We start from the raw sequence: 26,053 nt of genomic DNA, 5'->3' as shown, positions 1-26,053 counted from the left end.
AACATTTGTAATCATTGTAGTTCCTCCTTAGCCGAGCTACTTCGTTAAAAAAAAATTTACAATCAAAGGAAAGGATGCTGCTTTTTTTTTTTGCATGGAAAAAGGTATGCTGCTACTTTGTCTGTTTGCTGCATGGATGAAAACTTGTACAACCCCGGTTTACGTTACACAGCAGGGAGTAGTAATTTTCAGGTACACGCTATGTATGCATGTTGACCGGGTAAGAAAATCAAAGACGCCTTAGCCGTGTTGTTGCACGTACCGACCGACGCGGTTAAGCTAGCGAACACGGCCAAGATGTTGAATGTTATTACAAGCTAGCTTTTTTGCGGGAAACTTAGTAGTACAAGCTAGCTAGTTGTATATGTCACTTTCAATCACAAGACAATTAACGTACAAGAGAGCTAATGTGCGGCACGTACGTGTACATACTAGTATGTGAGAAAGCATAGCCAAAAACCAGTAGTACTAGTCAACTAAAAAAGGAACTAAAAAACACCTAAAACTAGTGGTGCCTACTCGTGAAGTATTGGAAAAACGCGTATCTAGGTGTTGTGTTGCCTACTCGTGAAGGAAGCTCGGGCGTTTGCCTCCGTGCACAGGGCTATAGCACAATATAAGGTCACGCCCGGCCCTAAGGCTAAGCACTTCACAACCCACAAAATAACACAGATCAGATCATACACACCGCCGGCCCGTGGATCACTTCACTCCATCGCTGTTCCATCCACTGTTGTTCTCTTTGAAAGCTGCCAGTTCGTTGGTAATGGGGCGCCGCAGCAGCAACGCCAGCAAAGCCGAGGCCGGCGGCGAGCAGCACCGCAAGGAGGAGAAGCATCACAAGCACATGGAGCAGCTCGCCCAGCTCGGCGCCGTCGCAGCCGGAGCGTACGCGCTGGTATAATATTCGCATTATTATTCCCTATCCCCTTGCTATCACAATCTTTTAGTCTTAATACGTACTGTATCTACTTAGATACTTAACGTCTGGAACTTGTGTTGATACTGCAGCACGAGAAGCACAAGGCGAAGAAGGACCCGGAGAATGCCCGGTCGCACAGGATCAAGGAGGAGATCGCAGCCACGGTCGCCGTTGGTAGCGCCGGTTTCGCCTTCCATGAGCACCACAAGAAGAAAGACGCCAAGAATCAGGGCCACCATTGATCTTGGCACACATATATATAGCATGTATAGGCGGCAGCAGTCTAGCTACTTATACGGTTACGAGGTTTCCATTGTTGTTTTTTTCCAGGGTGTGTTGTTCTTCACTATATGTACGTCTGTTCTATAGTATATGCACTGTTTTATTAGCTACCTAAAAGTTGCTGCCCTTGTTCGCGGTACACTATATGTACATCTGTCCTTGTTCTAAAGGTTTATCATGCATGTATCTATCAATGTAGTATGAATCGAGCATGCCTTTTTTTAAGTAGTATATTTTTTTATGGAAAGCCAAGTCTTTGTTGCTCAAACGTTACATAGTTTGGAATACAAAAGATATCATGGGGTTGCACCAGCCAAACATGGCGGCCCCGAGCTAATGTTAAAGAGTACATGGCTAATGAATGAGCTTCAAAGTTAGAAGGCCGTCCCTCGTAACGAAATGTGCAATTGAAATTCTGTGATCTCAACTTGATTTCTTTGATAATTTGCCCAAAGCTTCCCTGGGACCTCTTCTAAATGTACGTTGCAACTTGGTTGGAATCTGTAGCTACTACCACTAGTAGAAAAAGGCCCATTTGTCCCGGTTCCAGGAACCGGGACTAAAGCCCCCCCCCCCCCCTTTAGTCGACCCAATTCTGTTACGAACCGGGACTAAAGGTCCTCCACGTGGCCGCTATCTGGAGCTCCACCTTTAGTCCTGGTTGGTAACACCAACCGAGACTAAAGGAAATTTTACGAATTTTTTTAATTCTTTTTTAAATTATCCCGATTTTTAAATTTCTGAATTATTTTACGATGAGACTTTCTCACCCGTAGCGATGCTTAAGTCTGTCCGAATCATGTTAGAAATTGTTGCATTTTACGATTATGAAATTTGGCAAATGGATGTCAAAACTGCATTCCTTAATGGATATCTTAAAGAAGAGTTGTATATGATGCAACCAGAAGGTTTTGTCGATCCAAAAGGTGCTAACAAAGTGTGCAAGCTCCAACGATCCATTTATGGACCGGTGCAAGCCTCTCGGAGTTGGAATATACGCTTTGATAGTGTGATCAAAGCATATGGTTTTATCACCAACTCGTACGCGGTCATGCGGGCTGGGTCGTCTCCATGCCACACAGGGCGTGCGGCACAACCACCCCATACACCACACGTGTGGCAGTTATCGGCGTCCCTCTTTTATTAACTACCTGAAAGTTACTGTCCTTGTTCATGATGACTATGAAGGACGATGCATTCTGCATGTATCTATCAATGTATGATCGAGCATGCCTTTTTTAATTAAGTAGTATAAATATATGATCGAGCATGCATCGACGAAGCCTCTTCACGGAAGTCACGTGGGCTGATGCTCGAAAGCCAGCACAAAAGCTAGCCAACCCATATGCGGGTATAACAGACCTACATATAAAGTTATCTTGAGATAGAAATGATTCATATGTCAATAAGGATGCAAGCTGAACGTGCAGTTTGTGTGCTCGAGCTCACATGAGCTCGGATGAATAGTAAATTCCTAAAAAATAGTAAAAAATTCAAAAAAGAAGCATTTGATGTTTTTTCAACATGCTTGCAAAATTTCATGGTAAATTACATTCGTGGAGGTATAAAAAAAATCGATGCTCGAAAATACTTTACTTTTTGATTTGCATCATTATGAGGGGCTTTCCTACAAAACATGCGTGACAAACCAGACCAAACCAAAAATATTGCCTCTCTTTATTAGTAGGCATAGATAATTGAAATATTCTTCACAAGGTATGTGAGGTGAGAAATCATTAGATCAATTCTAACAATAGTTTTTCCTAAGTCGGCCTTGAAAGATCTTAATGCATTAAAAAACATGAAAAGATTTGTTCGGTTAATTTGAGAAAAACTGGGTGGAAATCGTTACAAAACGCCTGCCGGTCTGACTTGGCTATCTAGTGTTCAGACAAATACAGACACACCATTTAGGAGAAAAGCGTCGTCGAGATTGGTCTCCGATCCCCTTGTCATCACTCCTCCCCGAGCCAGCGATTACGATCCACAGTCGACGACCACCAACATAGGCCTGGCCGCAAACCCTTTCTTTCCGTAGTAAGCAACACTATTGAGAAAGCGCTTTCTTGATCAAAGGAAATAATCATTGTAGTTCCTCTTTAGGCAAGCTACTTTGTTTAACAATTTTAAATGAAGGTTTCTTGAATGTACTAATAACAATTATATCATAGGTAAAGATGCTGCTGCTTTGTCTGTTTGCCGTATGGACGGAGACATTGTAAAACACCGGTTTACGTTCCATGAGTAGTCATTTTCTATGTGCCTTAACCGTGTTCTCGGTCGGCTCGTCTTTGAATGTTATTAGTACGACAAGCTAGGTGTGCATGCATGTCACTTTCGATCCGAAGACGGTAGCCATTGTGCAGCACGTACGTACATATGCACGAAAGCGAAACATTCCACTCGTACGTATTGGAAAACCAGGAAAAGTATTGGAAAACGCGTACGTAGGTGTTGTGTTGCCTACTGGTTAAGGAAGCTGGCGCGTTTGCCTCCGTGCACAACGCTATAGCACTATGCCACTATATAAGGACACGCCCGGCCCTATATATGGCGAAAAGCACGTCACAACCCACAAAGCAATACAGATCATATACTGAGCCAGCCCGTGGATCACTTCAGTCCATCGCTATTCCATTCACTGCTGAGCTTTTTGAAAGCTAGTTCGTTGGTAATGGGTCGCAGCAGTAAAACCGAGGCTGGCGGCGAGCAGCACCGCAAGGAGGAGAAGCACCACAAGCACATGGAGCAGCTCGCCCAGCTCGGCGCCGTCGCCGCCGGAGCTTACGCACTGGTATATCTATATCCTCTTGGCACTATAATTCCCTCGCTATCACACTCTCAGCCATAATTTGTAGTTCTATTTTAGGTACTAATGTCTAGAACTTTTGTTGATACTGTAGCACGAGAAGCACAAGGCGAAGAAGGACCCGGCGAATGCCCGGTCGCACAGGATCAAGGAGGAGATCGCCGCCACGGTCGCCGTGGGCAGCGCCGGCTTCGCCTTCCACGAGCACCACAGGAAGAAAGACGCCAAGAAGCACGGACACCACCACTGAGTGAGCTAGGCCCGGGTCGTATGCTTTGTATATATAGGCTGCACCTGCACCACTCTAGCTATTTGTACGGTTATATGACCGTTTCATTCATTTCCTTATCTTGTTCGACATTGTGTCTATCTTAGTTATGTACGTGAGTTCTCTATATACATGCAGTACGTATGAACAATACTTGAAAATTGATGCCCATGTTTCTCGTGACTATGGAGTACGATGCATGTATACAAGCTGCATACAAGTACGACTTTTCCCCCTCCCCTCCCGTGTCGCTCCCGTGAGCAATGGGGAGCTAACCCTAGCCGCCACCAGACCTCCTTCCTCCCTTGCCGCCACCATGGGCTAGGCCTGGCGAAGCCTTGGTCGGGCCCGGGGCAGCGGGGACCTCTTGCTCCCAGGCTGGATGGATGCATGCGTGGCCGGCATCTCCTGGATGAGGTGCCGCGCGGATGTCGGCTGCAGCAGCGGTGCTGGACCCATAAACATGAAAGAAAAATTATCATCTAAGAGTATTGTCAGGGGGATAACCCCCGGGTAGGCACATCAACACTTAGCAACTTTTCAAAACACCGGGTAGCAAGCGCCCCTCAATCCGGCTCGCCCTCGAGCCGGCCGAGTGCGGAGACAAAGCTCCAGCCAGCCGGCATCAGCCGGCAGATGGCTAGTCAGCACCTATCCCATCGAGCCGTACGACAGGACCGCTCCCCCACGACAGAGAGAGCATGGCAACAGTGCCCCCTCACCGCTGATTGGAGGTGGCGTGGCTACATTGTGCACCACACCGCTGACCGGGGTGACCGACGTCAGCACGGCCTTGCACTGTGCCAACCTCCGTGACGTGAGAGGTGATGTGCCACAGTGACGTCCTATCAGCGGGTCCCACAGCTGGCGGGCCCAGCAGCCGGCAGGCCCCATTGTTGGTGGGCCCCACGAGAAGATGAAGACACTGGCGCCAGGGCTAGCATATAAGACCCCTCAGGAGCCCTTCATGCAGAGGGTCTTCTTCCCTTTTGGCTTATTTCACACACACACACTCTCACAAGCATGGAGAAGTAGAGAGCTAGCTCTTCTTCCTCCTGCACCCAAAGACAGCTCAAGGAGCACCATTGTAGCCCTCTTGTGATCCAAACAGTAGATCTTGCAGGACTAGGGGTATTACCTCCCCCGGAGGGCTCCGAACCTGGATACATCGAGTGTCTCGCACCGCTTGTCCCCAATCTCGCCTCCGGAACCTAGCGGCGACCTCTGGTCCCAACCACGTTCGATAAGCCTACCCATGGCATCTGTCGTGAGCACACCATGATAGTTGGCGCCGACGGTGGGGCCGGCCGCGGTGTCGGCTAGAGTTTTGTTCCGGACGAGACCCTTCACTCCCTTTCGTGAGTGCATCACGTACGGCCTGATCAGCCTGCTTGATGCAGCCGGCTCCGCGGCTCTGGCATGGCCCTTGGCGGTGGCACCGGTGTCGCCTTCCTTGTAGGCGGCTCCGTCGCCCCCTTCGGCGAGCCGTGCATCTTCCACACGCACATCCCCAATGAGTACCCTAGCGGGGTGCTCACCATCTCCGACCCACCGTCGTCTAGCGACGGCAGCGTCTCCAATGACATCGACGATCTCTGCGTCCGCGTGGAGGTGCTCACCACTGGATCCAGCACCACCAATGGTCGCACCCGGTGGGAGGCTACCGCGGCCGAGCCCGACGCCGACTAGTCCAACCCTCTGCTAGCGACGGTGCAGAACCTGCGTGCCCCCATCGCATCATCCGCCGATCCGGCTGCTGCCGTGGCCGAGCTCGAGGCGTCCCGCAAGCTCCTGCTTTCCAAAGCTACCGAGCTCGCCGCCACGCAACGCCAGTGGGAGTCTACACAACAAGATTACAACACCGCCTACGGCCTCACTTCGGCTAGCGTCGAGCCCAGCCGGTGGGGCGATGTGCGGCGCCGTGACGGCGCCATCGGCGAGCTGTTCGGCGCCAACCGGTCCACCTACGCTACTCCGGCCCAGAAAATGAGGGCAGCGCATGGGGTTGCCGCCGAACTTGCCCGCCTGGTGGGTGAGGCGCTGCAGCAGCAGCGCGTCCGCGACCTCATCTCCGCAGCCAACCGGCTGCAGGAGTATTACGAGCCAGACCCTTCCGGATCGGAACCCCCATGTCCGGCCGACGATCTGCTGCCGGACGAGCATCCCAGGTACACCTTCTAGGCTTCCTCTTCGCATGCTACCAGCTACGGGCGGGGGGGGGGTGGTACCAGGGGAGGCCGGCGTCATCGTGATATGCCGGTTGTCACCACCCGACTCACGAAGCAGGCCGACCCTGCTCGCCGGCACCACGCTCCTCGGACTCCACCCACGGGCGGCCGGTCTCCGTCGGTCCAGCTGGCCATGCTTCGGTGGCCGACCGGCTCAGGCCCCCAGACGCCCGTAACCGCATCGAGCAGTTGGCCCACTCCCTCACGGTGGAGGAGGAAAGCTCGATCGGCCCGGCTTGCTTCGGCCTGCGCATCCACGGCGAACCCTTCCCCAGGAGCTTCACACTTCCTCACGATACCCCCAAGTACAACGGTACTACCAGGCCGGAGGATTGGCCTACCAACTACGCCACAACCCTCGGCACCGTGGGCAGCAACAAGCGCATGGCGGTGCGCTACATGCCCCTCATGTTGCAGGGCTCGGCCTGGACGTGGCTCAACAGCCTGCCGGATAATGGCATCAACACCTGGCTAGACTTCGACGAAGCGTTCGTGCGCAGCTTCACCGGCACGTTCAAGCGACTCAGCCGGTGCCACCAGCCCTCCATGGCATCTAGGGGCTGGATCAGCTCCTCCGCGACTACCTCACGCGCTGGACCGGGCTGCGCAACGGCTGCGAGGGGGTCCACGAGGTGCAGGCCATCCACTTCATCGTCGGGTGCCGAGAGGGCTGTGGTGTAGTCGGAAAAGGAAAGGATGCTTTTTTTTGGGGTGGAAAATAGGATGATGCTACTTTGTCTGTTTGCTGCATGGATGAAGACATTGTACAACCCCGGTTTACGTTACACAGCAGCGAGTAGTCATTTTCAGTTACACGCTATGTATGCATGTTGACCGGGTAAGAAAATCGAGACGCCTTAGCCGTGTTGTTGCACGTACCGACCGACGCGGTTAAGCTAGCGAACACGGCCCAGATGCATTTGAATGTTTATTACAAGCTAGTTTTTTTTGCGGGAAAATTACAAGCTAGCTAGGTGTATATATGTCACTTTCAATCACAAGACAATGTACTACATGAGAGCTAATGTGCGGCAGGTACGTACATACTATGTGAGAAAGCGAAACATTGCATTCGTGGGGGCAAGCACAGCCAAAAACCAGTAGTACTAGTCAACTGAAAAAAAAACTAAAACTAGTGGTGCACGCTCGAAAAGTATTTGAAAACGCGTATCTAGGTGTTGTGTTGCCTACTCGTGAAGGAAGCTCGGGCGTTTCTCTCCGTGCACAAGGCTATAGCACTATATAAGGTCACGCCCGGCCCTAAGTCCAAGCACTTGACAACCCACAAAATAACACAGATCAGATCATACACACCGCCGGCTCGTGGATCACTTCACTCCATCGCTATTCCATTGACTGCTGAGCTTCCTGAAAGCGAGTTCGTTGGTAATGGGGCGCCAAACCAGCAGCAGCAAGACTGAGGCCGGCGGCGAGCAGCACCGCAAGGAGGAGAAGCACCACAAGCACATGGAGCAGCTCGCCCAGCTCGGCGCCGTTGCCGCCGGAGCATACGCGCTGGTATGTCTATGTTCCTGGCAATATTATTACCTTGCTATCACACTCTTTCATTCTCAATTTGTAGTTTTAGTTAGTTACTTAGCATCATGAACTTGTGTTGATACTGCAGCACGAAAAGCATAAGGCAAAGAAGGACCTGGAGAATGCCCGGTCGCACAGGATCAAGGAGGAGATCGCAGCCACGGTCGCCGTGGGTAGCGCCGGTTTCGCCTTCCATGAGCACCACAAGAAGAAAGACGCCAAGAAGAACGGCCACCACCACTGATCGAGCTAGGCGATGGTCGTATGCTATTTATACATAGGCTGCACCTGCACCACGTACTCTAGCTATTTGTACGGTTATACGACCGTTTCATTCATTTCCTTTTCTTGTTCGACATTGTGTCTATCTTAGTTATGCACACAAGTCCTCTATATACATGCACTACGTACGGACTATACTCGAAAATTGCTGCCCACGTTTCTCGTGACCATGGAGTACTATGCATCTATGGTCACAAGCTGCATACAAGTACGACTTTTTTTAGAACCAAGACGCAAGAAGCGTTCCGGCTTTAAATTAATAAAGCCCTCCGACAGGCAGTATCCAACAAGTTCAGCGAACATAAACAACAAGAAAATAACGGCCGAAGCTCAAGTACGATACATGCAACCGGCCTAAGCCTGAATAAGATAAGACTGTAGAACAGCACACAAGCAGCCAGCCCAAAACGAAACAAACAGCGCCTCAGAGACGGGCAGCAATCTGGATCCCACGAATCCGCTCCATGGCCTCCGTTATCTGGTCAGCGTCACGCCATTTCCCCAACGGCGTCCAAGTCTGAAGGAACAAGTGACATTTGGAAATAATGTCAGCAGGGTGAGTAGGAAATTTGTGCTCAATAGTCATTTTGTTTCTAGTAGTCCATAGAGCCCATAAAAGCGCCCCTACGCATCGCCATAAAACTCGTCCGAACCCACCCCTATGGGCTAAGAGAATAGCGCGAAGCTCCGAAGCCGAGAGCGGGTTCCAATTCTGACCAAAAGCGTCTTGAACTGCACTCCAAGCAAAACGGGCAAGGTGGCATTTGAAGAAAATGTGGTTAGCATCTTCATGATCACCACACAAAGAACATGAGCCATCGAAAGGCCCGTTCCTTTTAGCGATGTTGTTAGAGGATGGGAGGCGGTCGCGCAACATTTTCCACAAGAACACTTTGATTTTCAAGGGGATAGACGCTTTCCATAGCCCCCTAGCTATGTCCAGTGTCGGTCCCTCGGTTAACTTAGTGTATAAAGACTTAACCGAAAACATTCCGGAGCTCGTGAGGACCAAGAGACCGAATCGGCCTCGGGTCGAAGCGCCACACCATCCAAAATAGTAAGAAGCCCATCCCAACAGGCCCGCTCGTGGTCTAGGAGGGGTCTTTTGAAGGAGATAGCAAGCGGGCTGGATCTAAGCGCGTCGGCCACGAGTATGTCTATGTTAGTGACTAGTTGGTATATGGCATAGGGGCTGCGCCACAGCGGTTCCGATCTGAGCCAATGATCGAGCCAAAACCTCGTGGAGTTGCCATTATTGACGCAGAACTTGGCACCTAACGCAAAGGCCGGCTTGACAGCCTGGATCCCGTTCCAAAAGGACGACCCTTTCGCCCTAGAGGTGAGGAAATTTCCATCGGAGAAATATTTAGCTCGAAGGATATCCGCCCAAAGCCCCTGCTCATTCTGGGCGAGTTCCAAATCCACTTGGTGAGGAGCGCAACATTCATGAGTTTGGAATTTAGGATCCCTAGGCCGCCAAATTTCTTAGGACGACACAGCGCTGCCCACTTGATCAAGCGGTACTTCTTTTTAGACCCAGTTCCCTCCCAAAAGAACTTGGATCGAGGGGTGTCGAGCTTGGAGTGAACCCCATCAGCCAGCAGGAACATGCCCATGGTAAACATGGGAAGGGAGGAAAGGCTAGTGTTAGTTAGAACCAGGCTGGCGGCCGAAGAGAGGAATCGACCACGCCAGGGGCTAACCCGATTCGCCACCTTGCCGTACAAAGGTTCCCACTCGAGAATAGAAATGTGTTTATCAGAGATAGGGAGACCCAAGTACTTAATCGGAAAGCTCCCAAGCTTGCAGTTGAGCAGGTTGGCAATACGGGAAGCGAGGAGAGTATCCATCCCAATGGCTATCACCTCACTCTTGAGAAAGTTGATCTTAAGGCCGGATATAATCTCAAAAGCAAGGAGGATGAGCCTAATCGAGGCCACACTATGATCATCCGGCTCAAAGAGCAACATGGTGTCGTCCGCATATTGTAGGTGCGTGATCCCACAGGGAATGAGGTGGGGGACAACTCCACGGATGTGACCGGCACCCTTAGCCTTGTTCACCATGGCTGAGAGGGTGTCCGCAACAAAGTTAAAGATCAGATGAGAAGAGGGGTCTCCTTGCCTGAGACCGCGTTTGTTGCGGAAGAAGTTCCCAACTTCTACGTTTATCGACACTGCAGTCTGACCCCCCGAGACCAGGTGCATGATACGATGGACAAAACCTGACTCAAATCCCTTCCGAATCAGGACCTCACGAATGAACTCCCAGTTCACTTGATCGTAGGCTTTCTCAATGTCGAGCTTGAGGAGCACGGCCGGCTGCCGAGTACGTTTAAGCTCGTGGATAATCTCTTGCAGCACAACTGGCTCTTCTAGTATGTTGCGTCCTTTGAGGAACGTCGACTGACTACGGTCAATCATGCGTTGCGCCATCGGGGCAAGCCTCGTCGTGAAGGCCTTCGAACAGATTTTGAACGGCAAATTAATGAGCATGACGGGTCGGTATTGCTTGATTGAGTCGGCCCCTTTGACCTTAGGTATTAGACTGATGACTCCGTAATTGAGGCGCGAAATGTCTACAGTACCTAGCGCGAAGCCATTGATGATGTCGAAGAAAATTTCTTTAAGCGCAGGCCAAAAGCGGCGAAAGAAAGCAACAGGCCAGCCGTCTGGGCCAGGGGCTGTGTCTATCTTCATCGAGCCAACCGCTTCCTCAATCTCCGACGTGGAGAAGGACAGGGCCAGGAGATCATTCTCGGCTTGCGACACACGGGCTTCGTCCCCCCAGAAGTCCGCGCGAAGGCGCAGGTTATTCTCCTCAACTGTTCCCAACAGGTAAAGGAAGAAACCATATATGTGGGCCGTGATCTCCGCTTGGCTAACCAACAGCCCGTGCTCAGATTGAAGCCTCAAAAATCGTGCACTTCCATTTGCGACCGTTGGCAAAGGCATGAAAATAACCCATATTCGCATCGCCCTTAGTAACCCACTTGACGCCGCCCCTACGCTGCCAATATTTCTCCTCTTCCCTGAGGATGGAGAGCACCTGGTTTTCGAGGGCATAGCAGGTAGCCCATTCCGCTTCCGAAAAGGCTCCGGAGTCAGCTTGAGCGTCTAGGGATTTAATTTTTTCGATAATAGCTTCCCTTGTGCGCTTAGCTTCACTTCCGTGGTTAGCACCCCACCCGCGAAGGAAACCACGAAGAGCGCTGGCTGCGGATACCCAAATGTCCAAAGGGCCCCTAGTGCGGCCAGCCGCAGCCCTTGCTTGCTCCCAGCGAGCAATGAGCAGGGGGCCGAAACCTTCTACCTCAAACCACCCAGTCACAAAGTAGAATCGTGGGTTGCGCTTGATCCTGTCCTCCCCGGAGGCCAGGATAAGCGGGACATGGTCCGAGCCGATGCGCATTTCCACGACCAGCGTGCACATGAGAAAGAGCACTTCCCAGTCAGCCGTAACAAAGACACGGTCGAGGACGCTACGGACCGGGGCGAGTTGTTTATTCGTCCACGTATATCTAGCGCCAGTCCTAGCGATTTCCCGTAAGGCACAAGCCGCAATTGCATTATTGAAAAGAGTAACTCTAGGCCAGTCAATATTGCGGTTATTCTTATCCGTCCCCGAGCGAATAAGGTTAAAATCTCCCCCAAGCACGATGGGGTTATCTGCGGCTTGCTTGGCCCCAACCAAAGCTTGGATTTCGCCCAGGAAATCGGCCACGCGCGAATGGTCAGCCGGACCGTAAACACAAACGATCGCCCAAACAACTAAGGATACTCGGTGTTTGATCGTAACAGAAATAAAAAAAGAGCCCGAATCCCACCTTACAACATCACATACATCACTATTACATCCCAGAAGAAGACCGCCCGAATGGCCACAGGAGGGAACCCAACCCCACACGAAACGCCGGAGGGGGTCGTAGGCCGCAAGATCTCTATACGTAAAATCAGCTTTGATTGTCTCTTGGAGCGCCACGACATCGATACATTCCCAGGCGATATACTCTCTAAGCTGTGTGCGCCTGTCCGCGAGGCCACAACCACGAATGTTCCAGAACAAGTGACACATCAAATAATATGATTGCGAAGGCGCACCCCTCTGGAGGTCACCGGTTTTGCCACACGTTTTTTGGCCGGGGCACGGCTAGTCGAGGGGGTTGCCTCTACCTCCCTAGTTTCAGCACCTCCATCCCACAGAACTAACGGGCTTGCGCTAGCCACAGTCCCTACTGTGTCAGGGGCAGACAGGGCCGTGGCGTTGGCCTCCCTGGCCTTGGCCACAGCCGCTGCTTCAGCCGGCGCCGCTTGGGCATCCTCGCGAGCACGAATCAGAGAGATAAGCGCACCACCCTCCACACCTAACTCAAAACTGCTGTCGTCTAGGATCGAGGCTAGTTGCGGATCAGTAAAAGCATTCAGAACCTTAAAGGAGGGGGGGTTACCTGAAGTCTCGAGATTCTTGTCAGCAAGGCGAAGCTGCGCACTCTCCATGGAAGAAAGGTCACCCAGCGCCGCATTGGCCCTGGCACTTGGAGCACGCAGAGAGACCGGGGAGCTTTGGAGCGCTTTGCCTTGGCAGACGCGCCCACAGAGCCCAGCGCAACCTACAGATCCATGCTCGCCGTAGCAGCAGGCGAAGGGAGAGACAAGACTGATGGGTTGTCCGTCGACTTCCGACCAGCCGTCTTCTTGGGGGCACGCCCAGAGCCCCCTGAGCTGCGGCGGCTTGACAAGGGGTTGTGGATGGTTGGTTCATTGAGCACCACTCCCGTGTCAGAGCCCAACAGACTAGGGGAGGCCGGGGCGACCGCCGAAGCCCCGCGGCCCGCGCCTGACTTCGGATTTGGGCCAAGCTGGTTGAAAACACCCACCAGGGCGCGGGACGGTGGCAGACTGCTCCAAGCCGTGTCCGACACCGCGAGCGACCCAGGCTCCGCGCCATCTTTGTCCTCATTGATAGCGAGCTCTTTGATGCCCAGTTGGTCCCAGGTCTCAGTGTCAATCGACGTATCCGGCATGCTGTCTTCAGGATCCTCATCGCGGCACGTCATCTCCACGTCCTTACCTTGGCCTCCATTGATGCTGCCCTGACCACCCTGGTCACCGGGCTTGGCCTGCTTCTGTCCAGACGCCCCCCGGTCCCCGAACCAGGCGGGCCACCGCGCTTGTCAGAGGGGCGGGGAGGAGTGTCGTTGGGCCAAGGCGCCGCTGGCCCGTCCCCTGGGCGCTTCGGCAGCTGCTCCACCTCAACCCTGATGTCATAAGCCTCATGGTTAAACCACACTTGCACAAAACCGTTCATCTTTTCAGGGGCTTTGCAGCCAAATTTCATCCTCACCGGCCCCATCCGGATGAGGAAAAGCTCGTCCACCACAATTGACCTGCCCAACATCTTGAGACTCTCCATCAGACGATCGACACGGCGGTGCTTCTTAGGAATGTCGTGGAGGCGAAGCCAAACCTCAGGCATGGAGAGAGGCACAATCGTTTCATGAAACGAGTCACGAACCAGCACCGTAATGTCATTGATTGAAAGAAAGAGTTTGCCACTAGATTTGGCCATATGAAGCAGGTCAGCGGTAGGGAAAATCACCACGAAATCGTTGTCCCCAACCTGAGAAATCTGCCAATCCCAATCCCTAGCCACCATGTGCTTCAGCTCCTGCTTGAGCGTGCGAAGCGAGAGCCTCCCTGGCTCCATCGTCAGAATCGCGCCATTAGCAGCCTTAAGGTCAGAACCCTCCACCTCCTCCTCTTCTTCGAATTCCATACAGAAGAAGCCTTCGCCCGGAATGGCACTGCCCATGACTTGGAGGTGCAGATGCTTGCCCCTAGTTGGGCAGTAGGCCGAGGCGTGGCCCTCCTGCTTACAGATCACACAGAGGGAGGGGGGAGGTGCACTTGGCCTGGAAATGACCGGTCCGGCTGCACTTGAAACACTCTGCCCCGATATCTTCTTCCACCAGAATGGGCACATCCGCCGAACCCCGCCGCGCCTCCGGCAAGCCACCGCCAATGGCACATCCGACGCCCGCGGCTTTTTGGCCAGCGGATCCCCATGGGACCCACCACATAGGGGATGCTCCTGCGGCTTCCGCTCAAGCTCGCACCGCCGCTGCCCCTGCTTGTGCTTCTTCTTCCTCTCTTGTTGGCCCCACCAGGGGGGAGGAGGACCCCAATCCTCCTCGCGCCCGTAGGAGCCAGATCCATAGCCTTGGCCATGGCCACCACCATAGCCTCGACCGTATCCGCCACCATGGCCTTGCTCGAAGTCGCCGCCGCCATCTTCCCGGCCCGCCGCCCTGGCCCCCTGCTCATGCTTCGCCTGCTCACACAATGCCTTCTCGCGCCGTTGCTCCGCCTCAGGGACCGGAGCCTCCATCGGCCGCTTGTCCGCCCGCCTGTCACCCATGGACGTCACCGCGGTGAAGGGAAGTGTGAGAAGGGGAGGGGGAGGGAGGGGGGAGAGAGATCTAGCGAAGAGGCCGAAACGCCTCACCTCGCTGGGGAGAGCCGGAAACCCTAGTCATACAAGTACGACTTCCCCCCTTCCCTCCTGCGTCGCTCCTGCAAGCGACGGGGAGGTAACCCTAGCCGCCACCAGAACTCCTCCCTCCCGTCCCCTCCTCCTCCCTCGCTGCCACAAGGGGCTAGGCTAGGCGAAGCCCGGTCGGGCCGGTGGCGACGGGGACCTCTTGCTCCCATGCTGGATGGATGCGGGCGCGGCCGGCGTCTCGTGGATGGGGTGCTGCGCGGACATCGGGTGCAGCGGCGGCGGCGGACACCGTAAACATGAAAGAAAAATTGTCACCTAATAGTATCGAAGATTTAGTACTGTAATATCTACATTGTACAGTAAGAAAAAGTAACTCTATACATATACATATATTATTATGTGTTACTAGTGAATCTAGTGCTGCCTACTTTGTTACAGGTTTTTGCCTTGATGTTTGACATAAGCTCTCTATAAGTTGTGATGTTCTCTTTTTTTATTTTTTATTTTCGGTGTTTTTAATTCAAAATTATTTTTTGTACCATCAATTAGTTGACATCGATTCACACACTTGAGAAGGATGCATTCTTTGGCTACTTCTTTTACTCTCAATTAACTGGAAGGCTATCAAGTTTCAAACATGATAGTATGTGTTTGTTAATTTTTTTTCTAGAATGAATTATTAAATTAAGTAGACAAAACTTATGATTCAGGAAATAAATATAACTGTTACACATAATAGTTTTTAAAATATAATACTCGCACTATATAACAAAAAGGTGATGTTTTGGATACTCACATGGCCTTCGCGATGTAACATTAACCACTTATTTCTATTGCAATGTGTATATAAAAAGTTCTAAGATTCTAGGGATACTTTTTGAGTGTATACGATTTCACATTTCTAATCTAAAAAAAATCATAGTCAAAGTTTTAGAAGTTTGATTGAAGGCATATGCAAGACATCACTTATTATGGGATGAAGGGATTATGAAATACTCCCTCCGTCTCAAAATAAGTGTCTCAACTTTAGTACAACTTTGTACTAAGGTTAGTCCAAAGTTGGGACACTTATTTTGGGATGGAGGGAGTAACAAATTAACATAGACAACAGTGTGAGCATTCTTAGATAGTTAGTGTGCATGAATGTTAAAATCCACATATACATAAATAGACATAAGCAATGTATTCAACCGCTCCACATGCTCCTCAAGCGAGGAAAAAAATCATGGTCAATGTGACTAGTCATACATTAAATGGTTTTTTGGATTTCACATTCCTGTTGTTCATATAGTGGAAATAGAAACCATATAAATAATCAGCATTCTATCTTAAGATATATAGTTTTTCTGCCAATTTAGTTTATGGCCAGTCAGACATACCAATAACTTATTCACAGAAATATATTCACTAATAAATTAGTGCTGATTCCTCAGATCCTTTAGGTTTCGATGGTATGTCGGGTCAATGTGGTTGTACACAACACATTTCTATGTCCTATGGTAAGGGATTCTAAGTTAACATTTTGCAACTAGTCTGTGCGAATGCACGGGTTAACGACTAGTATGCACTAATAGGTGTGAGAATAGTTGCGAGAGAGAATGAATATTCCATTTGAGAGAGGCTAAATGGCTCCTGAGCACAGCTGCTCCTGCCAGTGAACAGTAAAATGAAAACAAATACTAGAAAAAATCAAAACAATCTGACTTCTTTTGACAAGTAAGATGTTTGAGTGCGTGATTTCCATGCCAATTTTCAGCGAGCCCCGAATTGTGTCTTTGCTGAGAGCTACTCAGCTGTTCTAAGGCGCTGAAAATTGGCACAGACCTCACCCACCTAAACATCTTCCATGCAAAAAAAGAAGATAAGAATTTTTTGAAAATTTCTAGTATTTTTATTATTTTACGCTTGATTGATATCAGATGAGCTCAGGTGGACATGAATATTCGTATACCATTCCCCATAATCGATACACGACGTATATATTAATATTGATTCTATTATTATTTTGGACATCACATTATCCATACACGCGTACATATTGGCGACCGTACTATACCAGACGCACACGTGAGCGGCAGCACGCACGCTTGCAGCTAGCTTATGGTAGAGACGCCGAAATTAAGAGTGCTGTAGCAAAACATGCATGCCTGCAGCATGATATGCTCTATCGATCTTATTGGTGTCCATAGGATAGATCGACTTTGCTAAGGTTGCATGCATGATTACTTAGTTGCTGTAGCTGTTGTGGACAGGCATCCTGTACTCCTGCTTCCCGCCGTAGCCGGGCTGCTTCTGCTCGCGGTGCTCGTGGTAGGCGTAGCCGCCTGCTCCGACAGCCGCCGCCCCTGCCAGGCCGGCCTCAATCTGGTGCTTCCGCGCGTGGGCTGGGTCCTTCTTTGCCTCATACCCCTCATACTGTACCACACAAAAGGTTCATTCATCTTGAAGTTTAGATGGTTTAACTGGAGTAGTATGTAATGTTAAGCTAGAGTAATTAAGTAATTACCAGGGCGAAGCCACCGGCGGCGAGGGCGCCGGCCTCGCCGACGCGCTCCCTGTTCTTGTGCTGCGTCACCTCCTTCTTGTAGTACCCCTGCCCCTGCTCGCCTCCGCCGAAGGACTCGGTGGTGGTGGTGGTGTACGGCATGGCCCCACCGTTGTTGTGCCCGTAGCCGTGGCCCTGCCCATACCCGGGCCTGACGGAGTCGAAGCACTCGTCGGTGGTGGTGGTGTACACGGTCCTGCCACCGCCGCCGCCGCCATGCCCGTACATGCTGGAGTCGACGCCAGTGTTGTTGGAGTACATGTTGGTCCCACCATTGCCATAGCTCTGACCCTGGCCGTAGCCGGTACCATGGCCGAGCTTGCCAGCGTCGTAGCACTCCTCGGTGGTGGTGGAGTACACGGTCTTGCCGCCGTCGAAGGACTCCTCGGTGTTGGAGTAGGACATGGGCCTGCCGGCGCTGTAGTAGGCCGCCATTCTAAGAGCAGATGGTGAGCTAAGCTAGCTGCTAGTGTGCTGGGTACTGGTACGTGTTGATGCTTGCTTGGCTATCACAAATGTGCGGTGGAAGGGGTGTATTTATAAGCGTGGCGACTGGTGAGTGACAGCGAAGATGGACGGTGGAGATGAATTGGAGAGCAAAGATGATTCATCATCGCCTCTATTATTGGAATCTCAATTTCTGACTACAGTTGAGCATCATTTTGTTCCTGCCGACAGGTGTTATATACATAGCCTTGATATGCAAAATTACCAAGATTCGTCTCATCAAGTTGTTGTCCCTGTTTGGGAAAGAGTATGCGATAATTCGACAACCGGGAGCATTTTTTAGAAGCACTCAGTAAAGTTATTCTTCTTTCGGCTCCTTTCAACAGAGCATCCATATCTCTATCTCTAGTACCAAATGAAAATGTGCTGATTTATAATGACTCTCTTTCTCGTCACATGTGGTTCTTATTAACAGTTCAGCTGATGAATAAGAGCAACTCTTAATTAATAAAATTACACTTTCGCTTCGGTACAACGCCCCCCCCCCCCCCCCCGCCAACCCAACATAAGGAGGGCTGAGATTGCCTGAGACCCCTTCATAACGGGGGTATGATGGTCTTATTTCAGAAAGTCGCTGCCCACCCGTCCACGGTGGGATGCCTTGTACGTATTTGAATACGGCGTTTTTTCGGCGTCCTGGTGTGACTCGCGCCGCGTTACTTGGTCAACGCGCTAATCATGCGGTGGTTCCGTTCAAGGTTGCGCGTGCCTCCTGCCGCGCACCGTTTCCCCTCGACTGCCGCACCACCTGGCCTGCCGCGCGCTGCTTCCCCTCGACTGCCGCACCGTGTTATGATCTACCTGTAGCTCCTCATGCTCTTGAATATAACATTATTTCCAACTTGAAGCAACCAACCTTTCAGGCATCTCCACCCAGTTCGGTGCATTGGTAGTCGCTAAAGAGCTAGTACGGATGTACAAATATGATGTCGATGCACCCTAAGCGAGTGCGCTTCCGACTGAGCTCATCTATGAGGTGCTCCTAGCCCCTGTCGGAGGAAGGTCTCAAAGTCGGGGCTCAGATCCCTTGGGATCCGTTTGGATGACCTTATTGAGCCTCGAAGCCTAGCTATATGGCTATAAAGATAGCACTGCCAGGGAGGTAACTCCGAAGTCTGTATGTGTCTTTATTAGCTTTGTGTCTTGAGTATAGATGCATTCATGTTCACATTGACACTTGATATTTGCTTTGAGTAGTTGCTATTTGAGTCAGTTTAGGAATTTGCGTTAGTGAATTTTCAGCATGTCGGTAACCTGTATTTTGCTGCATACCTCCTCCTATTTTTATTGCAAATATGCTATGTCCCTAACGTGAGGAGGAAGCACAAATTTTTTCGTACAGTTCTACAACTCCAGAAGAAACGACGGTGTAACATACGAACGTCACGGTCGCACGCACACTCATATCAGCTCGTGGCTGCGAGGAACAGGGAGGCAAGAACGAACGACCACCTATTGTACGAGCAACTACGCTCGTACGTGCGGTCGTACCAACTGAAGGCCATAAAGGAGCACTTCACAGAGCAGAAGATGGCGTACCGTGCGAGCGCTTGCGATCGTACATGTGCTCGTATGCCAAGAAAACCACGACAAGAAAATGTCTAGAACATAAGACAATGTTTCATACAGGCGCTCACACTTGTACGCGGGCTCGTCTGAGAGGGTGACGCCGGGCATGGATTACCAGAACGCACGACGGTGTTCGATACAACTGCACCTTGTCGTATGTGCGCTCGTATGAGGTAGGGAAACCCTCCAATTGATTTATTGTCAATGGCTGAGCTCAATGAGGTGTTTTTTAATGGATCATTTGCTTTGTAATTAGTGTTAATTACTTCCGAGACTCCGTAGCCAATCTCTTTAGCAAATATGTTTTCTTTATTTCTTTTTGCAGGTTGGATATACGAACTCTATTTGTATACTGAATCAATGTTTTTATTTCATGTGTTATTTTCGCATAGGCCCGGACCTTATGTAGTGACATGTATGGTATGGTGCCAACCATATAAAAGACCCACATAAGCCACTTGGTTGCCTCATTGTGATGAACTTCACCAACAAGTGCCGGGTATAGTTTTCCAATACAAACCTCATTCAACTAAAAATTGTTTAGTAGTGAGTCTCGCCTTAAGTTAGAACCTATTCAATTAGGCACGTCAGATGTTGCACACTTGTGTTTTATGTCTTGCCTCGCCCGCACTTCATCCAAACCTAGGGGCTACCGATTCTTCTAGACATAATTTATTTAGTTAAGAGAGGTGCTTAGGTAGTTGAACCTATCTTTTTAAGGCGTATATTTTTATCACTTGTATTGCTAACCCTTTGTTCTACCTTTTTTTTTTTGAAAAAACACGGGAGCACAAAATAATTTGTTTTCTTCTAGTTCTTCTCTAGCAGGTTCTGTTGGAGGGCAGTTCTCGGAAAATAACAAAGAGATCACATGAAGCAAGGTCCACTTCTATTAAAATATACTCCCTCCATCCCATAATATAAGAGCGTTTTTGACACTAGCGTAGTGTAAAAAACGCTCTTATATTATGGGATGAAAGGAGTAGGTCATATGCACCGCAACAGTAAAAGTTTCTAACCCTTGTTTAGATGTAAGCTTGGGGAGATAATCACTTCTTGCACTCTCTTTTAATAACTGCAAGTTTTTCACTTTCGTAATCTTCACTAGTTTAGTATGAAAAGTTCCAAGCGTGGGGTGGTTATATTTGCATGTGTAGTGTCTTGTGCAATGCTCTTTATCATAATGTTTTCTTGCATTAGTGTGTCCTGCTGTTTTGACATGCTTGCTTTGCATTTGTTTACTTAGCAAGTGGAAATGTGGTTATCTTCTGAGAACATTGCCATATTCTTTTATCAAAAGCCCAATAAAGGAGTCATTTGAACTATTGCCTTTCTTCACCTAATAACATAAGTTGGGGACTCTAGTGGTGGCTTGATTGGCAACTGGATGATGATAGAGGCTTTTTGCTGATGAACCCAACATCTTTGGTTGATCTGAGACACGTAACGAGGGTTATCTCCACCAAACCATCCCCTTGGTGTACTTAGCTTTTGAATCTTATGCAACATGACACCGTGATACTCTTGTGTAGAGTTTGATTTCTTTATGACTAAAGCAGTTGAACCCTTTGCACTCCCGTTCATCTTATATTGCTAGCCTCTACGGCGCCGTGCATTGCCCACTCTCACATTGAGACTTGGATCATACATCACATGTACATCCAAACCCGTGCGAGGACTTTCTCTTATTCTCTTACACATAAAACACCTCACCTCCACAAAACAGCCACCATACCTACTTACATGGCATTTTCACAACCATTCCGCGCATATCGCCATGCACTACCATCATTTTTCATTATATGATTAGAGACATGTTTTCATTAGCATGGCTTGCATCATCATATTATTTCTAGCTTGATATTTTCATTGGTTCTCTGTTTTTTATGTCCATGCTACACCGGGTCATTGCACATACTTGTACACTGCTAGAGGTATTCCTCATATTGAGTTTCTGTCATGTTTTCAGTTTTGAGTTATGATTACATATAGTTGAAGTGAGTCATTGTAAGGTGTATCATTCATCATTGTAAGGTGTTGCTCCTACAAAATAAAAAGGAGAAAGAGAAAAGGGGAGAGAGATAAAATAAATGATGCACCATGAGGGTGCCACAAAAAAAGAAAAAAGAAAAAGAAAAATGTGAGGATGGGATAAGGAGCAACACCATTATCCTTTTTAGTATGCACTTCTGCTTCAAAGTAGCAACACATCATGCATTGTAAAGTAGAAACTTTCATGAGCTTCATGTGTTTCATACTTTTGGAGAACCTACATTATAGGACTTGGCTTGTATAGTCTAATGATGAGCATCCTCAAAAGCTTGAGTTCTTCACGAGCAAGCAAGTTGGATGCACCCCTACTTAGTCCATAGGAGAGCTTTCATATATTCATAGCTCTATGTGCATCCTAGTTGCCTGGCAATCCATACTCCATGCGTTTACATTGATCGTAAGGCCTTCTCCATTGCCTAATGGTCAGCTGCATTTATGCAAGATTTTCTATGTTTTGGACTTCTCAAAACCCCAACCATCATTATATTTTTCCATTAAGTGCGAGGCATAGGCTTGCGCTCATTGCTGCTTAGGTAGTTGAGCAGTTGAATCATGCCGACAGACGATCTTGCTATTGTACCTGGTATGCCTCGGGCTGGTGTCTTTGAAGCGATCGTCCATTCATGATTTCTTTTTGTCTATGATAGGAATTGCTATGTTCGTGACATAATATGAACCTTCTCTCTAAACCTTTGGCCATGGGAATTTGGGCTCCACAAAAATATGTTCCTCTTTCTTGACCTCCGTGATGATGGAACTAAGGGGATAGCTTGTATTACTTTTGGGGTTTGGTTCAATGTAAGCTTAGAGTTGGTTGCAGTTAGCTTTTGGTAGTCAACCTTCTTACTCGAGGACGAGCAAGGTTTTAAGCATGGGGAGGTTGATGGCTCTATATTTTACGCATTTTTAGATCTCATTGTGACATGTTCTCTTTATATATCATGTCCCATTGAAGTAAATAGTTTTCATTTATGCATGATTACCGGTATTTACGCTTTCCTTGTAAGCATTCCACATTCAATATTTTATTTGGTTTTTATTAGTTTTCTTTGTTTTCTTGTGTCTTTAGGTGTTTTGGAGCAACCTGGGACCAAGCACGATGAAAGGATCAAACACGGGTTCAATATGGAGACACCAGAGGGCCCATACTTTGCCATTTCAAAGGTCGAAAAATTCATTTTTCCAAATTTCTCCAAATCCAGATCTAAACTAGAAATGGATTGGTATTGTTCATACGAATCAAACAAGCCCAAGAACGTCAAATTTCGAGTTCGTATGAAGAAATGGCAGTTGTTTTACCGGAGGAGGACACAATGAAAGACGACACACCATAGGACCAAGGCTGGTCGTATGGATGGCCATATGACATCTAGATAGCTCAGAAAATTGTGTCTCCAGACGGAATTCTTCACCAATTTCGTCCCCAATTTTTCCCATGAGATCCTTGGCTCATAATGAAGGAATTGGGGGAGGATAAGGCTCATCTTGAGCCCTTGGATGCATCAGATCAACGAAGGAGACAGAGGAGGCATCATTTATATGCACCTCCATACCCTAGCCACCGCTGCCAATCATGTCGATTATCTCATTCATCCACAACACCATCTCCATTGCTTCTCCACTACCAGACGTTAAGGGAAGAAGGAGGAGGCTCCGCCACCATGGGCACCGACCCAAATCACACTGACACCGTCACCAGTGGCGCCCCCATCATCACTGTCGGCGCCGCTGCCACCATCGTTACCGTCACCACCGCACCTTCTCCCTTCACCGGCTTGATGTTGTCTTGTAACTTGTCCCTAGCCTTCATGTATTTGTTTGAGTTGTTGTACTAGTTCTTGGGATATTGTTGAACCCTATATGATATTTGATGTGGTCAAATATCCTCTATTCATGATTTGAGCTAGTAGCCTTCATGAATGTTGAGAAGAGCACTGACTCACATTATTGCCTTGTTGCCGTGAAGTATATTACTGTCGTTGTGAGGGTTGGGGATGTTGGAGGTAATTCGAGGTCACAGTAAAATCCTTGATTCCTCGCCATTGCAACTGATAGGTGATGAACAGAGGACCATTAGAGAGGCTGCATTCATGGGGAAACCCTTAATTATAGTAGTGGTAACCTACAGGGGTACACTGCGGTAGTGGCATACGTTGCACGAAGTCTACCTAGAGTAGAACGTGTTCTGTACCTGGCTCTGCCCACTGAAGCATTTGAACAGTGAATAGACGATATGATAGTCCATATTAGTGGTAGTGATTCCGGAACCCCAGAGAGCGCTTTACAGGTCCAGCACCATCTCTACTAACATAGTATATTATTATTCCTATTTTAACTTTCTTGTTCGTAGTGTAGTAAATACCTTTTATTTAGTTTCCTGGCAACTTATAGAGTATACTATTTCCATACTCCGGCTTGGGTGAGTACGTGACTGTGTTAATTGATAGCATAGTTGCGGGGTTTGTGGTGCCTTCCCGTCAGCTCCCTGTGGGTTCGACACTTTACTTATTACGAAAGTTCTACAACAGTCATGTGCACTTGTAGGACATCAGGTATATATGATGACATCTCAAAAATACAAAACCCATTAGTCGTACAAGTTAGTAATTGCTAGCTGAATTTGAACTAAGTTGTGGTGATAATGATACTCACACAAACAGGGTGTCCGTAGCTCTTTTTTTGGTGTACCAAAGCGATCCAAATTGATGGGGGAGGATGTATTTCCTATCATGCCATCCTTCCTCATTGCAATTATGGGTTTACAAAAGCAAATGACCACCCAGCTAAGAAAAGCAACCATGGCGTTGGCGTGATCAGTTTTCATCAATGGAGGAAGAAACACAACCATCAAATAAATCCATTGCTTACCTGTGTATTACTACTATCAGGAGTCGGTTCCATGGCAGGGGACAGATGATCGCTCACACCATTGCTTATTACAAGAGACAGTGATGCGTGCTCCAAAGGGCGAGTAACACCCAGCATAGAGCACTCGCTCATAGCCGAGGCTGACGGAGGGAGGAGGGTCATGGTCAGTGGAGGGCTCACGTTGCAGGACGGGGCCGACGGACGGCTAGTGATGCCATATGACGCCGACCGAGGGCAAGGAAGAAAGAAGGATGGGGCCTTCGAGGAGCTAGGGCACATGGTCATCATCGCTGGAGGAGGCCCCATGGTGGCACAGATCGAGCAGGTGAATCGCCGCCCGCACCATCTCCAAGTCGCCCTTGCGAATTTTTTCGTTTCCCAATTTATTTTCTTGTTCTTTACTAATCCCGGATGTAAGGGGAGGGGTATCTGCAAAGCTATGGTTCCGTGGCTAGTTATATTGCCACCTTCTATTTGTACCATGTGTTCTCTATCCGGTGGGCTACGATGATAGTTTTCAGTGTTTACTGAATAGGCGTTTTCACTTGATACTTCGCCATTAACTATTTTTTCGTCGTCGGATGAGATACCTCTGGAGTCCTGGCCTACTGTCCTACCAGATGTCTATGATGTCTCCCTCCCTGACAGTGTGTTTGGTTGGAGGTAATTAGAGTTAGGAAATGAGAATTGAAGAGGTATGGGAGTTCAAATATATTGTTTTGCTAGGGGTATTGGGAATTCATAGGGGAATGGACATAGTACTTGAGACTCCAACTCCCACCGTTTTATTAATATGGCAGGGGCTGAGAGTTGGACTGGATTTGTTTTAGTGAGTCAATCTTAGTGTTTGGTTGGGGGTAATTAGAGCTAGGGAATGGGAATTGAAGAAGTACATGACTTCAAATTTATTGTTTGGTTAGGGAGATTGCGAATTCATAACGGAATACGCATAGGACTCGAGGCTCCAACTCCCACCATTTTATTAACAGTGGAGGGGGAGTTGGAAGGGAATTATTTTAGTGAGTCAATATTAACGTTCATCATAAATTATGTTAACTTTTCTTGTTTAGTCCCTCGTCAATTCCCATGAACCAAACAAGTGAATACAAATTATCCTCAAATTCTCAGACATTATTTCTATCATGAGCCAACTAGAGGATTGAGAGCAAAACGACTTATCCCATGTCTAATCTTCTTACAACTCCGTAGTGTAAACGCCCATTTCTCTATGACATTTCCTCCCTCGCAGACTTCCTCCGGTGATCCTACGCTGCAAGGAACCTAAACATCATCCACAAATCCCTAGCGTTGTCTTCATATAAAACGATCCAACGAGCCTCTTCTGGATGTATGCAATACTTTCAGCGAGTCTCATCTCTACCTCATGAGTCGTCGAACCCTCCTGCAAGGTATCGAATATAGTTTCTTCCTGATTCTATATTCATGTCTGCCCTCCATTTCGTCCTCAAGTTCCATGCTCTATGGATGTCGCAGGTCGACCTAAAAAGAAGGCCACAATCCAATCCAGGCTCTCAACGATCGTGTTATTGTGCAGCCTTTCAATCTTCCCAGCTTTAAGATTTTGACTGTATTGCAACCTAGCTTTTCCTTTTGAACAGATAAGTTTCTATGATAATTAATGTAGAGGATCCGATGTATTAATGGCAGTTTTAAAGAGATA

General features: G+C 48.8%; 4 protein-coding genes across 4 annotated transcripts; 3 read left to right on the top strand and 1 right to left on the bottom strand.

The window, feature by feature from the left end:
- Positions 1-609: 609 nt before the first annotated feature.
- On the top strand, positions 610-1,245 carry LOC123080884 (abscisic stress-ripening protein 1). Its single transcript, XM_044503826.1, has 2 exons — positions 610-898; positions 1,012-1,245. Exons 1-2 carry the CDS (start codon positions 767-769, stop codon positions 1,162-1,164), a joined length of 285 nt encoding a protein of 94 aa, XP_044359761.1. The 5' UTR covers positions 610-766; the 3' UTR covers positions 1,165-1,245.
- A 2,529-nt stretch (positions 1,246-3,774) lies between these two features.
- On the top strand, positions 3,775-4,410 carry LOC123080886 (abscisic stress-ripening protein 3). The gene is made up of 2 exons (XM_044503828.1): positions 3,775-3,998; positions 4,108-4,410. Exons 1-2 carry the CDS (start codon positions 3,879-3,881, stop codon positions 4,261-4,263), a joined length of 276 nt encoding a protein of 91 aa, XP_044359763.1. The 5' UTR covers positions 3,775-3,878; the 3' UTR covers positions 4,264-4,410.
- A 3,381-nt stretch (positions 4,411-7,791) lies between these two features.
- On the top strand, positions 7,792-8,475 carry LOC123080885 (abscisic stress-ripening protein 3). The gene is made up of 2 exons (XM_044503827.1): positions 7,792-8,027; positions 8,137-8,475. Exons 1-2 carry the CDS (start codon positions 7,899-7,901, stop codon positions 8,290-8,292), a joined length of 285 nt encoding a protein of 94 aa, XP_044359762.1. The 5' UTR covers positions 7,792-7,898; the 3' UTR covers positions 8,293-8,475.
- Positions 8,476-16,809: 8,334 nt separating this feature from the next.
- On the bottom strand, positions 16,810-17,881 carry LOC123080880 (glycine-rich cell wall structural protein 1.0). The gene is made up of 2 exons (XM_044503822.1): positions 17,338-17,881; positions 16,810-17,246 (listed from the first exon to the last, which is right to left on the bottom strand). Exons 1-2 carry the CDS (start codon positions 17,809-17,811, stop codon positions 17,058-17,060), a joined length of 663 nt encoding a protein of 220 aa, XP_044359757.1. The 5' UTR covers positions 17,812-17,881; the 3' UTR covers positions 16,810-17,057.
- Positions 17,882-26,053: the final 8,172 nt, after the last annotated feature.

This window comes from Triticum aestivum, chromosome 3D (assembly GCF_018294505.1).
Source record: "Triticum aestivum cultivar Chinese Spring chromosome 3D, IWGSC CS RefSeq v2.1, whole genome shotgun sequence".
Lineage (NCBI taxonomy): Eukaryota > Viridiplantae > Streptophyta > Magnoliopsida > Poales > Poaceae > Triticum > Triticum aestivum.
This window is presented reverse-complemented; position numbering and strand designations above follow the sequence as displayed.

What these genes read in the sequence shown, in the direction of transcription:
- LOC123080885 (XM_044503827.1), top strand. Translation starts at nt 7,899, where the DNA reads ATGGGGCGCCAAACCAGCAGCAGCAAGACTGAGGCCGGCGGCGAGCAG. An exon ending in CCGCCGGAGCATACGCGCTG is followed by an intron (nt 8,028 to 8,136) that starts GTATGTCTATGT and finishes TTGATACTGCAG; the next exon opens with CACGAAAAGCATAAGGCAAA.
- LOC123080880 (XM_044503822.1), bottom strand. Translation starts at nt 17,811, where the DNA reads ATGGCGGCCTACTACAGCGCCGGCAGGCCCATGTCCTACTCCAACACC. An exon ending in CCGCCGGTGGCTTCGCCCTG is followed by an intron (nt 17,247 to 17,337) that starts GTAATTACTTAA and finishes TGTGTGGTACAG; the next exon opens with TATGAGGGGTATGAGGCAAA.
- LOC123080884 (XM_044503826.1), top strand. Translation starts at nt 767, where the DNA reads ATGGGGCGCCGCAGCAGCAACGCCAGCAAAGCCGAGGCCGGCGGCGAG. An exon ending in CAGCCGGAGCGTACGCGCTG is followed by an intron (nt 899 to 1,011) that starts GTATAATATTCG and finishes TTGATACTGCAG; the next exon opens with CACGAGAAGCACAAGGCGAA.
- LOC123080886 (XM_044503828.1), top strand. Translation starts at nt 3,879, where the DNA reads ATGGGTCGCAGCAGTAAAACCGAGGCTGGCGGCGAGCAGCACCGCAAG. An exon ending in CCGCCGGAGCTTACGCACTG is followed by an intron (nt 3,999 to 4,107) that starts GTATATCTATAT and finishes TTGATACTGTAG; the next exon opens with CACGAGAAGCACAAGGCGAA.